This window comes from Sycon ciliatum, chromosome 1, assembly GCF_964019385.1.
Source record: "Sycon ciliatum chromosome 1, ocSycCili1.1, whole genome shotgun sequence".
In the NCBI taxonomy this organism is placed as follows: domain Eukaryota; kingdom Metazoa; phylum Porifera; class Calcarea; order Leucosolenida; family Sycettidae; genus Sycon; species Sycon ciliatum.
The window spans coordinates 87,645,874-87,660,062 of record NC_088643.1 but is presented as its reverse complement, the minus strand read 5'-3'; the positions used below and the strand labels follow the sequence as shown (position 1 = coordinate 87,660,062).

At 47.2% G+C, this 14,189-nt stretch overlaps 2 protein-coding genes across 3 annotated transcripts in view; one reads left to right on the top strand and one right to left on the bottom strand.

Annotated features, from left to right (window-relative positions):
- The window catches only part of LOC135806177 (pre-rRNA-processing protein TSR1 homolog), an 18,199-nt gene extending 15,859 nt beyond the window's left edge, over positions 1 to 2,340 (top strand). Inside the window, exon 27 of the mRNA XM_065320331.1 lies at positions 1,802 to 2,340. Coding sequence (XP_065176403.1) covers positions 1,802 to 1,986 — 185 coding nt within the window. The 3' untranslated portion in view covers positions 1,987 to 2,340. The remainder of the gene's footprint in view (positions 1 to 1,801) is intronic.
- On the bottom strand, positions 1,967 to 14,189 carry LOC135806181 (lysosome membrane protein 2-like). Of its 2 annotated transcripts, none has more exons than XM_065320334.1 (13): positions 14,038 to 14,189; positions 11,329 to 11,486; positions 9,883 to 10,024; positions 8,555 to 8,884; positions 7,381 to 7,472; positions 6,776 to 6,825; positions 6,547 to 6,616; positions 6,052 to 6,224; positions 5,296 to 5,414; positions 4,779 to 4,852; positions 4,008 to 4,059; positions 3,395 to 3,553; positions 1,967 to 2,663 (listed from the first exon to the last, which is right to left on the bottom strand). In XM_065320334.1, exons 1-13 carry the CDS (start codon positions 14,149 to 14,151, stop codon positions 2,610 to 2,612), a joined length of 1,587 nt encoding a protein of 528 aa, XP_065176406.1. In that variant the 5' UTR covers positions 14,152 to 14,189; the 3' UTR covers positions 1,967 to 2,609. The 2 variants fall into 2 exon arrangements, with proteins under 2 accessions (XP_065176406.1, XP_065176405.1); XM_065320333.1 differs by lacking the exon at positions 14,038 to 14,189 and adding an exon at positions 13,221 to 13,987.

The window sequence follows — 14,189 nt, the reverse complement described above, 5'->3', positions numbered from 1 at the left end:
TAGGGCTGCAATGGGTAAGGGTTTGATCGGGATACGAGTTCGGGTATTTTATCCGGGTAGCATGGGTAACATCGGGTATTTTTTAACCTTGTAGTACGAGAACATTGGTACACGGCATTGCTTGAGCAGGATCGCCACAATGCGTTTGTACAGTGACTGTGCACTCCCACTACAATCATAGAGAATTGTACAGTGACTGTGCACTCCCACTACAATCATAGAGAATTGTACAGTGACTGTGCACTCCCACTACAATCATAGAGAATTGTACAGTGACTGTGCACTCCCACTACAATCATAGAGAATTGTACAGTGACTGTGCACTCCCACTACAATCATAGAGAATTGTACAGTGACTGTGCACTCCCACTACAATCATAGAGAATTGTACAGTGACTGTGCACTCCCACTACAATCATAGAGAATTGTACAGTGACTGTGCACTCCCACTACAATCATAGAGAATTGTACAGTGACTGTGCACTCCCACTACAATCATAGAGAATTGTACAGTGACTGTGCACTCCCACTACAATCATAGAGAATTGTACAGTGACTGTGCACTCCCACTACAATCATAGAGAATTGTACAGTGACTGTGCACTCCCACTACAATCATAGAGAATTGTACAGTGACTGTGCACTCCCACTACAATCATAGAGAATTGTACAGTGACTGTGCACTCCCACTACAATCATAGAGAATTGTACAGTGACTGTGCACTCCCACTACAATCATAGAGAATTGTACAGTGACTGTGCACTCCCACTACAATCATAGAGAATTGTACAGTGACTGTGCACTCCCACTACAATCATAGAGAATTGTACAGTGACTGTGCACTCCCACTACAATCATAGAGAATTGTACAGTGACTGTGCACTCCCACTACAATCATAGAGAATTGTACAGTGACTGTGCACTCCCACTACAATCATAGAGAATTGTACAGTGACTGTGCACTCCCACTACAATCATAGAGAATTGTACAGTGACTGTGCACTCCCACTACAATCATAGAGAATTGTACAGTGACTGTGCACTCCCACTACAATCATAGAGAATTGTACAGTGACTGTGCACTCCCACTACAATCATAGAGAATTGTACAGTGACTGTGCACTCCCACTACAATCATAGAGAATTGTACAGTGACTGTGCACTCCCACTACAATCATAGAGAATTGTACAGTGACTGTGCACTCCCACTACAATCATAGAGAATTGTACAGTGACTGTGCACTCCCACTACAATCATAGAGAATTGTACAGTGACTGTGCACTCCCACTACAATCATAGAGAATTGTACAGTGACTGTGCACTCCCACTACAATCATAGAGAATTGTACAGTGACTGTGCACTCCCACTACAATCATAGAGAATTGTACAGTGACTGTGCACTCCCACTACAATCATAGAGAATTGTACAGTGACTGTGCACTCCCACTACAATCATAGAGAATTGTACAGTGACTGTGCACTCCCACTACAATCATAGAGAATTGTACAGTGACTGTGCACTCCCACTACAATCATAGAGAATTGTACAGTGACTGTGCACTCCCACTACAATCATAGAGAATTGTACAGTATTAAAGCATGTAGCTGTGCTTCTTACATGCACCTTTGCGACGATACCGTACTCCGACTACCCGATCGAGTTCTCAGGCACAAACTGCTAGCAGACTACCCGCTCTCATTACGGGTAGCACGGGTGCCCTACTACCCGATGACACCCCTAGTTGTATTCATGTTTTAGAAGACGTGTGCAATTGTTGCTCTGTGTTTGACTCTACAGGTACCCATGGACACATGAAGTGTGTGTTCAATCGGTCACTGAAGGCACAGGACACAGTCTGCATGAGCCTCTACAAGCGCATCTTCCCCAAGTGGACATTCGACCCTGTCGTCAAGTCGCCTGCACCTGTGCCGGTAACGTTTGAAACCAGCATGGACGCTGACATGGATGACGATGACATCTGATTTGGGAACACGCCCGAAAAGGAATCAAATTGTAATAAAGTACTAAAAGATCAAATGTGAGATCATTCCCAGCAAACATAGTGAAGATACTGCTGTGTGAAAGCAGTGACAGCAGCGAAAGCTTGCTGTTAATTAACAATGAGGAAGAAAAATTTGAAAATTGTGCAACATGGAATGCCTTTGCTGGATATTCTGTAGATATTACTAGATAAAGTAGGCGTACTCTCAGAATTCTTCACTTTCTTTTATAAAACGTTTCATATCAAGAATGTCCGCGGACACACAATCTGATGCTGGCAAACTGCTGCGTTGATTTAATACAGTGTGTTATCAGAAACCCTTCAGTAATCTCGACTCTGCTTCCCGTGTACATACAATGTAGCCATTGCTGGCACATGTAACACTACCGGGAGAAACTATCAGAATCTTGGTACAATGCATGCTGAGCGACCAGTTCCATTGTAAGTAGGCTAGCAGTATAAGTTGACAACGCTGGATGATATGCCTGCACGGACACACCTCCTAATGTTCTTAGGTGCCTTGTGCATCCGAATGTAGATCAGGACCGGGTACACGTCGGGCAGACGTTCTGTCCATGCCGTCCCAATGTTCATGAGCGTGTGTTAGTTGAGCAGTGGTACATTCTCTGTGCACTGCCCTTCTGGTACGTCAATAGCCTGCACGGGGCGGAAGGAAGGAAGGATTCAGTCACATGTTACGGCAACAGGCTGCGGGCCAGTGCGGGGGGGGGGGGTTCAGGAAGAATCCAGTCACATTGTATGGCAATACAGTAAAACCTGGTTTAATTAAGCCATCCCTGGTTTTAGCAACCACCTGCTTTCAACGACCATTTTTCCATGGACAGACAGTTCCACACAGAAACTGCACCGGATACAGCGACCACATCCCTTGCGCGACCAGCGACCGGCTTTTAGTGTAGCAAGTGCCATATCTGACCTGCATACAGCGGCCAAAAGTGCTATCCTGGCTGGCAGGCTTGACTGCAACAGCAGGGTTGAAGTGGGCTCAGAAGAGAGGGCATGCAGTCAAAAGAAGTGGCAGTGCAGGGTGCGCTGCATGCACTTGAGTGAGGTGTGAAACTCGTGGGCACTTTGCCTGCACGAAAGTGTTCTATGCTCTACACCTGTCAATTTGAGTATAATGGAAGTAGTATTGCCAGATCCGATATGCCGCGAATGCATTGGACCTGGTTGCTGGTAAAGATTGGCTCCAAAGTAATGGGCTCATACATATCAAGTCCATCACACTCGCGGTGGGTATTCCCCTTCTCCTCCTCTCCCCCCCCCCCCCCCCCCACACACACACAGAAACAGCACTGCCAACATGACATGTACACGGCAGCGGTGTACGAGGTACCATTTACAGTCTTCTCCTGTTCAAAGCTCACCTCGTTTTCCCGGCGATATCGCCGTACATTGTAGATCACCGTCGGAGTAAATACAACAATTCCTACTGCGAGGAAGCACCATTGCAGAATCTTTATGATGCTCAGTGGCTTGAGTGTGTTGCGCAGTTTGGCTGCATGAGCATCCGACACAACGGCTGACTGCAAGTCGACACACATGTGTACAGACATGCCCGTGTGCACACCCACATACATGCACATACAGGTCCAGAGTTGTCAGTATCTACTCGCTGCACTACGCTGGACTCATTCATAGCAATACCCAACACAGGTATGCCGTATGTCCATTATCAATGCCATAACACTGCAGTTGATGACCTGCACCAAATTATTATCCCTATCGCTGTCATAAAATAGTGGTGTGAAGACTCCAGTCCTAGTCCATGCTTTGACAAGCCTCACAATAGACTACTAACTACTCAATGAAAGGAGCTGCATGAGGGGTTGGTATGTGTCTTCAACCAGCGCAGGTACCTGTATACCACTTTCAAAGCCTCAGCTGCCCTATACTAGTCATGGAGTGTGTTTCCATTCTTGGCAAACCTTGTGTTCTGCATGCACAGGTGCACACATGGATTGATCTTCTGTCTCTTACCTCGTTGGCATAGAACAATGGTAGAAAGCATTCTCGTAGTGCATAGCCTCCCCTATTAGGACGAGAGAGATGAACAAAATTCATTCATGCATTGACTTGTTCTACTTTGCACATTCAAACGGGACAACAACCCAGTCATTTCAAATGCGTCCCACTTACTACATATTCAGTGTTCAGTGTAATTCTTCCTATTTCTGTGGATGTAGTCAGTCTAAGATCACATGCGCACCCTACTTACCCCGTTAGTATTTTCAGTATGACATTATACTAGTTTCCGAGGTGGTTCTTTATCGCAGACGATTACTGCACTCGTAGATGCGGAATGGGCAACATACAACACCATGTGATCACTGGGACTTGCTGTACACCATACATGCCATGAGTTATACCAAGAGTACATAACCCAAGAGTGTGCAACTGCCTGCACAACCTCTATGCTGTGCTGCGACGGCAGAACTTCACATCACGTGACATGGTTCAAAAGGTTATGCTGGCAAACAGTGCAAAGTGACCACAAGAGAGTTGTACCCAAAGCTGGGCTGCGTACAACCCAGTATCTATCATGCACTAGAGTGCACGGGTTCATCACGTGATGTGAAGTTCTGCCGTCGCAGACCCCATAGCTGGAGTTGCACACTCTTGTTTATCTACTCTTGGTTATACCATTGCTTGTACACACTGCACACTCACGCATACAAAGTAGTTATGTCACTCATGATGCATGCACATACATGGTGATCAGTGCACAGAAAGATTACAGCTGGCACTTACGGCAGGAAAGATATGTTGGAAACACGGACGTTGATTTGCAGTCTCTTGTTGCCTCGCAACATCAGCCCAGTCATCTGAATCCAGACATTCAAACAAGGAGGAGCAACGATCACACCAAGAGTGCAGAAACCAGAGTGTGCAACTTCACATGTAAATTCCAGACATTCACATCATTCTTGATGGGTCATGGGAGCCACGACTGCTGCTACACTGTAGCGATGCACCGCGTACTGCACTAGTATGACCTATGACATCATCATTGCATTTTTTACTGTACATTGCTGTCAAGACGACACGTTAAGTTTGTCATCGACAACATGTATTCACACTTTCCCTGGCAGGTACTGAGCTGCACAATCCGGTTTACATACTCTTGGACAATCATGTGGATTTTGTAGTGCATCAATCATGCCTCTCAGACCAACTTATTTTATGCTGATTGAGTTGGGTGGCAATTGCTTGTGACAGTACATGGATATTATAAGAATTTGCAGACATTTCAAAGAAACAATCTAACCGGCTCTATATCGACGATAGTGGCATGGTCCTGAAAGTTAGGATTCATCCCAGTGACGTTCTCCAGATAGACCGGATCAGCATAGAGGAAGTGAGGTGATGACGCCATGATCGGTAGACCTGTGATCATAGCGCACATAGCACACCGACAGGGAACCACAAGTCACATGGTCATTATTGTCACTATGGCGATAGCAGTGACGTGTACCGTTTCTAACGCTGCTGCTGTTGCCAGTATTACTGATGATGCAGAAGCACAGCCATGCATGAAATTCGCAGTAGACTCTGGCAGCAGCAGCATTAGCAACTGTAGCAAGGCCTCCGGACTGCAACCCAGCTGCACTGCTTGTGCTGAGCTTGAGTGCGAGGCACGGTGGCCTGACAATGACTCCTACACAGCTGCAAACTCCTCCAACTCGTGTGGACTACACTACAATCAGCGGTCATGGTCAAACACAACGGCAAGTAGGGAAATGGTTGTGCAAACTTTACCCCTTATTTATATTACACGTGACTAGCCATCCCATGCAATTTCAAAACCGCTCTTAGCCCCCCCCCCCCCCTTTCTCTAGTAAAGCACTGATTAGGAAGCTTCTAAATTCATTCAAAACAGTACAATTTGTAATGGTCATTATTATCTTGCTATGTTCAATGTCCGCCTCACTACTAGTATGCATGGCTCTAATAACGTGTTATAACAGTGGCGTATCCACATCACCTATCCATGCTTAGTTGGTTGACTTTAGTACACGCCTACCTCCTTTGCAGAGACTGATATCCTGTGTCCCTGAAGGCCAGCAGCGAGGGTTACAGAAACCTTTCAGATACTCAAACACGGTGCCGTTGTCAAACAGAGCCGGTGGCGGTGTGAAGCGACTCAACTCAATGCCCTTCAACTCCACTGTGCCGTTGTAAATGAGATAGATGGACCTGCAGTGGCATTCAATACGCAACACACAGCTGTTCTCAACTGCTTGTCGCACTGGATGTACACTACACTACTGACATCTCATTGCATTCCACATTGTATGGGCATACACAGCACAGCGATGACTCACTCCACAACCTGGACTGATTGCTTTGCCCCAATGACAACTTATACAATCTCTAACGTTAGCACTTGCCAACAAGAGAGATTCTCACCACAGCCCCTCTTCCTTTCCCACTATACATAAGCTAAACACTCTTCTAAAGAAATATTTCCAATCCTTCGGAGGGGTACATGCAAACCCACCAGTCTGACTTAGCTTACCGACACATATCCGTCACAAAGCTGAAGAGCATGTCTGTCTTCTTGACGTGCGGATGGAATTGAGTGCCATCTGCGAAAAAGATGCAATAATTATAAGGATGCATGTTAATTAAGCTACATAGGTATTATGGCGCAATGGTCATTAGCGGTGTGACAGTTCGGCTGATACAAGTGAGACGTGTCGCATTGGACGATTTCTTGCGACAAAGATTTTTTTTAAATGGCTTACCAGTTCCATTGACCATGTTACAGGTGTCGGTCTTCCACCATGGCACATACCTGTGCACATGTACACATCCACAAACACACACGTGTGAACGTAACTAGAACGTATACACACTGACCTCAACACGGGTAAACAGAGATCAGAGTACGGCAAACACACAACTGGAGCACAGCTGTGCCAAATCGCATAACACAGTTTTGTTGGTCGCCGAAGAACAGGAGGTCAGCCTCCCAGCCTCAGTAGACCATTCTTATTTTCATGTGCTACAGTCGCTGCACAGTTGAGTCATGCTGTGCTTGGTAAAATTCTAGCCTGGCCGCTATTCGGCGCTTCGTTCTTCTGCGCCCGACAGTACTGTACATGTCGCAGTAGTCCAGGAGCCGTGGAAGCAGTTTTCCATTGATCCGGCCATACCCCCTAGCCTTTCATACTTTGTCATGGTATGATATGGAGGGTCCACATGACCTCAGCCGTAAACACACGTTGTTGGCCAAAAATTGGGTCTGGCCATGGCCTGACCAAATGGACCAGTTCCGCCGGGCCTATGGACTACAAAATATACTTCAGCGATCGATGTAAATCATGATGACTGTATTGTCTGCACTGACCTGGAGTTGTTGTACAGATCCAGTGTGTTGATTAGCTGCATGTCGGTCTCACCAGTGTATGTGGCCCATGTACCATCATCTGATCCATTCACCTGCCGCAATAGTCACAGGTAGTGTGCATCACATACAATTACGTACACATTATAGAACGTCTCAATCTGCGGGTGTCAATATGCACACCGGAATGGGCAGTGTTTAATATAATAGTGACTGTGACGTAATGGATGTGTCACACCTTGAATGGCTACTACTGTACAAAGTCATGTAGTACTATGCCGTATCTTGAAAGCACTCCCATCACATGGACCCAGTCAGTTGTGTTCATATTTTAGAGGTAGGGTGGTTGAGCGCGTTCAGACCGTAGGTCATATGACAAGTATGTTCCAGGTACCAACTCATTTACTTTTTGATAAAGTCTTTGAGCGGCAGTGAACTCCACATGAGAACATTGAGCTGGCTAATAATGTGTGGCCATATCATTAGGTGACCCAGGTACACCGTGCTCTGCTGTGTGCACTGTATCAGAGTCTCATATCTATAGTGGTTCAGCTTCTTCTGCTCTTCCAAATGCCGGCACTCTATGAAAATGTTAGTTTATGATGCATACAGTATTGATACAGTATTGATAAAGCACGGTAAGCGAAATTTGCCCCCTGGTTTCCCAGCATTTGAAAATGCAAGTTTCGGGAATAAACACATGGGAAGTACATATTGCCTCTGTGTGCATGTGTGCTTCGCCTATTTCAATGTCAAAATGCACACACGTGCATTGGTGCAAGGGTGTGTGGGTTCAGGGCTGCCGGAAAACGGTTTTTGACTGGTCCGGCCATACCATAGGCTTTCTCACCTTGTTCATGATGCGGCGGGTACACATGACCTCCTCAGCAGTGTACATGTACATGCGTTGCTGGCCAAAGCGTTGGTCCAGTGATGACCTGACCAACCGGACTGGTTCCGGCGGGCATAGGGTTACTGCACACATGCATTGATGCATGCGGGGTGCATGGGTGTATGCATATATGGGCGTATTGGTGCATGGGTCTAGTCTGTGGGCGCATGGGTTTATGGGTGCATGGGTACATGGGTATATGGGTGTATAGGTGCATGGGTGCATGGGGTACGGGTGCATGGGTGTCTGGGTGCGTGGGTTACTAGTACTGCACACAATAAATACCTGCAAGGATATGATGCCACCTTCCGGAATCAAGTTGCCTACGGACAAGAGGCCATTGGCTATAAACAGTATAGCGTTGCGTAACACATTGTCCAGGATGTCATGAGCGGTGTTGTATAGCGCCTGTCCCTCATTCAAGCATGCCCAGCGGATACGCTCAAACACAGGGTCATACAGACCCCAAAGGATTTCGTTCACTGTCCGGCAGATAATGGTATCTTCTCCGGAGAGTGCAGCGAGGATCTTGGGAAGTTCTAGCACCAATTTCTGCACTTTCTTTGGTAAGATAGCGAGCTTGGCTAGAAGAGGATCCAACATGGATCCGAGAAACTGAATGCACACAATATCACACAGAAAACAAATGAGGCACACAGACGGACGGACGGGCAGACGGATGGACGGACGGACAGACGGACGGACGGACGGACGGACGGACAGACGGACGGACGGACGGACAGACGGACGGACAGTCGGACAGACAGAGAGCGAACGATATCAACTTCCGGAATATTCCTCGAGTCAGAGTCTTGCATTTCTCTAGACCGAGTACTGACAGTATGCCTTGTAGAGTGGTGCCAAATACTGACAACCTTATGACTGTAGCAGAGAGGAGTCTGTGGACCGAAGGCTTCTATTTATGCATGGTGCAAGGCTCTTGGTGATGCTCACAGTACTCGCTAGGACAGAGCATTCCTTGTTCTGTGAGGTTGATGGGGTTGGATTTCATTCCCCACCACTGTATTCAGGGTTCTAACTTCTAGCTAGGTCAAATAGCAGGGGGGGGGGGGGGCATAGGGAACAGTTACCCTAACCCTTTTTTCCATTTTTCAAAATTGTCTTGCAAAATGCAACGTACGGGACTTCACCCCTGACTTCATCCCAGACAAGCGTGCTTTTATGGACCCTCTAGTTGTGACTACCTGCTGTATTCTCGTTGAATGGCATGAAAAGCACAGAAATCGACAAATTAGTGGCCCAGGGCACCTTTTCACAGCTCAATATGAGCAGCAGGGCACCGTGCCACCCCATTTGGCTAGACTGTGACCATGCTGTATGTACAATGATTGTACATGCACATGTAACTGTTAGTCCCGGGCCAGCAATGCAACGTATAGCATGCACTAGTCACATGATATACAACAATGTACGTACTGATTGTGCACCGTACCACGGTTCTTCTGTGATGCAGTCACTCAACCAGGCATATTGTCTCAAGGTGGTTAGAATGTTAGCCATGCACCATAGCCAGTTGTGACAACTGAATCACGAGCCATTCAACACATCTATATACTGATGCTGAAACTTCATCTTGAATCGGATGTCCTTACCATGATCGGGAAATTGATTGTACACACTTCGAATGTGTTAGGATCTGCAAATGACGTGTTCAATGGGATGTAGGTTTTCGGTTGTATCCACTTGACGGTGCCGTTCTTCATGAATGTGACATTCTTGCGCGGTCTCAGCTCCCTGCAGCGCCACAGTAAGAAATCAGTAACGCCGGGGAAAATTTGTCAGGCATCATCGCCGCACACAGCATTCCCGGGCTGCAGGTGCGTACTCCAGTAACTTTGCCGGTGTTTTGCATGCACGGTTGTACGCACCTGCAACCAATGCGATGTGACTGCTGAGCTAGTTTTCACAAAGTCGTGCAAATCTTCATTGCTCCACATGCATGGAGTACAACATGGTCGGATAGGCCTGTTGCCATTTTCACACAACTCAGTGTAGCAAAGAACCAGCACCGTGAGAGGTGTACTCTTCAGTGAAGGGGGGTGCATGTGTGTGTGTGTGTGTGTGTGTGTGTGTGTGTGTGTGTGTGTGTGTGTGTGTGTGTGTGTGTGTGTGTGTGTGTGTGTGTGTGTGTGTGTGTGTGTGTGTGTGTGTGTGTGTGTGTGTGTGTGTGTGTGTGTGTGTGTGCCGGTGTCCAGTGTGTCGTTACTATAATAGCTTTCATGGCTGAGGTTGTTGGTATGTCTGTTGGCTCTGGGTTCCCAGTCACTCAGTAGCCGAGGCTGGTTGGTAAAGTAACTCCATTCACTTCAAGGTACCAGTGCATCTAGTGTCTGCTTCTATCAAAGCAGCGTGCTGTCTATACTGGTTACCCCAGCAAGTGTAGGGTGTGCATAGGTAACTGTCTTGGCCAATTTATGCCGATGTACTCCGTGTGGTGTAGACCAGGTGTGCATTGGTGGTCGATTCACATGACTTCGCCAGTTGTGTGGATTAGACAGTTATCTGGCGCAAGTCTTGATCTGTCTCATTCAGATCTTGTCCGCTATCGTTGCTATAAGAGAAAATCTGTGGGTGCACATCCAGTGCATTTGCAGATTTGCGTGCTTCTCTTGCGACGGGCGTATACATGGTACATGGTGTGTGCCGGTGTGTGTGTGTGTGTGTGTGTGTGTGTGTGTGTGTGTGTGTGTGTGTGTGTGTGTGTGTGTGTGTGTGTGTGTGTGTGTGTGTGTTCTTCAATCAGCTGTGTGGTGGATACCAGGCTAAAATTAGTGGCGGTCAATTCATCAGCCTTGCAAGCTGTTGAATGGTGTAATCCCAGCACAAGTTGCTACTTTATGTCTAACATAGCTGTTCGCTATCATCGCTTCCGCGATGGGCAGGTCTGAGGTGTGTGTGTGTGTGTGTCACGTGTGTGTGTGTGTGTGTGTGTGTGTGTGTGCGTGTGTGTGTGTGTGTGCCGGTGTGGCTGGGTGAGGACACAGGAAGAGGAGGAGGAGTGCAGTGGAATGGAGAACAAAACCAGATAAATTACTCACTGATACGTGAAAGGACCGAATGTCTCAACATTGGGCCGGTCTCCGTCAAGCACATCATCAGGGTTAGTGACGTTGAAGACAAAGAAGGACATGTAGACTGGCTCGGTTGGTGCCAGCCACGTTGAATAACTGGTACAGCCCTCGCATACTTCCAATGTCTGCATAGACAAATAACACACCAAAATTGCAGTTTTAAAATTACACACCGCAATGCTACACTGTGACCCACAAGACACGAAGTAATCGTGGGTTGGTGTGTGAAAATGCAAGTGCTGGTGACGATGAGGACTCTGATGATGATTGTGATAAAATAAATTTATATCACCGCGGTTGTGCCTCTGCTATTTGGTGCCGGTAGGCGGTAGCATTGACTTACTAGTACAAGTATCACGTTGCCGATCTCTCTACAATGGGCACCGTGGCGTCACCTTAGCTTAGGTGGCGAATGCAGCTCAACTATGGCTTCACCGATGATCTTCATTTCGTAGCGAAGGTAGTTTCGAAAGTAAGCTCAAGCAAAGGCTGCACTGGCAGAGTTCCACCGCCCGTTGCCAGGCTGCCGCTGGGCAGCTCCCCGGGGACTAGCCGGCTGCCCAACTGGCCATGAGTGCCCAGACAGATGACAATAGGAGGTGTGACGATGCGCCTAGGAACGTGACCGGCTTAAATCGAGCACAGGGAGTACCGACATTAGGGATTGATTGACGCTCCCACCAGCTCACCACCCTATATGCTGTGACTGTATTGGTGCGGAGTAGTCTGCCGTTGTGTTGAATCTGTTGATGTATTTCTTCACGGCGACAATTTGGCAAGCAAAGTATTAAAGGGTACATGAATCATATAGCTCTCTTGTTTCCTGGAGTATCGTGACATTGTGTTTTTAAATCGCAGATTGAGTAAATCGTTTTAAAATTAAAACCATGCCTTACCTAGCCTTTTCATACCAAGAAGAACTATGAGTCTGTCTGTCTGGTCTGCCACTGGTTTTAGCCTTGTCCTCCCACTACGTGACCAACCCACCTGTACCATTTGTGATTGGCTGCTCATTGCAGGGTGTTTGGGAGTAGTAATCACTGCTTTTAAAATTAAAAATGAACATAATGGTTAGGTGTTCAATGTGTAAAGATGGGATGTTGTTGTTGTGGCTGTTTTCTTTATTTGAATTTGCAAAACCAAACGGTCAGAACTGTCTAGTGACAAGGGAGCGAATGAGGAGCGTAAGGTCACTATGCAACAAAAAATCTCGGGGCAAAATGAGACAGCATGAAAGGAAGGTTTGTACAGAGAGGGGAGTGATGAGTTTGTACAGAGAGGGGAGTGATGAGTTTGTACAGAGAGGGGAGTGATGAGTTTGTACAGAGAGGGGAGTGATGAGTTTGTACAGAGAGGGGAGTGATGACTGGGACGATTGGGACGTACAGTGAAACCTGGTTAGGAAGAACACTGTCACTGATAAGACAAATGTTTGCTTAAGAAGAACTAGTATTCGTAACTCCATTGGATAAACCACTGTGTATTCATTGGGTATAACATACGGATAAGAAGAACTCCCGTTATTGCGAACAAATATCATCGGTCCCTTGCCGAGTGTTCGTCCTAAAGAGGTTTGACTGTAATTCTGTAGATGACGATGTGTGGAGGACAGACGCCAACGGCATGGCATGGCATGGCCGAATGGAATACCTCTACAGGCGCGTAACACCGCCGTTGGAGGAGGTTCGGCCGGAGGAGGGGGGGGGGAAATTTTGAAATTAGGGTGCAAAATCCTGCATTCTGGGCACTTTTGGCATTGTGTCGGCTGCTACGCCCCTGCTCTAAAGCCAGTAAAGGGTTTATCATTCCTTCTCCAGTAATAGACTAATGCAACCCTGCCCAGGGCAGTCATTCATTACCTGCTTCAGCTCATGGTTGATGTAATCCGGCAAGTCGATGATAACCGTTAGTCCCACCGCGAAGACTAGCACCGAAGTCACGATCAAGCAACTGGCTTTGCAGCATCGACCAGTGCAGCAATCGTCATCTTTGCGTATGCTCATTCGAGGCATCAATGTCCGATATCCGTAGGAGCCGGATGATGCTCTGTCATCGTCTCCTCTCATCGCTGTTTTTACACTCCAGCAAAGCTATAAGTGGGTACCCGAATGAGGTAACACATTCACGCGCGTCACTGCGCCTAGCACTTACACCTGCTGCCTGATCCCAGTCCGACCTAACGAATGCGAGTTACAATGACTTATGTAGATCTGCTGTAAATCTCACAGTCACAACTCTAGCTAGCTTGTGGTGACTGCCGTACAATTTTCGTCCGAATACGAAGAGAATCATCAGCAGCTGCAGAGCACTAGCGACGGTCGTCACAGTATGATTCTCCAGTCTCACTCGCTCTTACTCTCTTTGCCACTTTGGTGAACAACAGCTTGAAACCGAGAGAAGAGCTATCGCTCGAAATTATTTGTCCAAGTGCTGCTATGACAGTATGAGCGACAAATCAACAAAACGTTCGTTTCGCTGGCTTTTCGGCGGCGATACACGCCGAGCACGTGGTCAGGTAGAGTGTTATCGCCTATTCAAGGACTCACTTTAGCCTTAGTTTAGGTCGTAGGCTTATGACTAAGTAAGTCGCGCTCTAGCTCTCCGCGCTCCGCTCAGCTCAACTGGACTGACTCTGAATAAGTACTTAGTTTCAGGCGCCAGAGATAAGAATCTTACGTCAGGCGATGCTACTGGGGACTTCCAGTGGTCACAGCTGAAAGAAGGCCCATGTTCTGAATCTGACGTGAGGGAGACTCCGTGGAAGGACGGACCATGGCATGGGTGTATCATTGGTGGGGATAAGTAAGTAAGTAGTTGATTTACGACGA

Coding starts and splice junctions, on each gene's coding strand:
- LOC135806181 (XM_065320333.1), bottom strand. CDS start 13,427: ATGAGAGGAGACGATGACAGAGCATCATCCGGCTCCTACGGATATCGG. Junction 4,060..4,778: donor TCCAACATATCTTTCCTGCC/GTAAGTGCCAGC, acceptor TCGTCCTAATAG/GGGAGGCTATGCACTACGAG. Junction 3,554..4,007: donor CATTGTTCTATGCCAACGAG/GTAAGAGACAGA, acceptor GTCGACTTGCAG/TCAGCCGTTGTGTCGGATGC.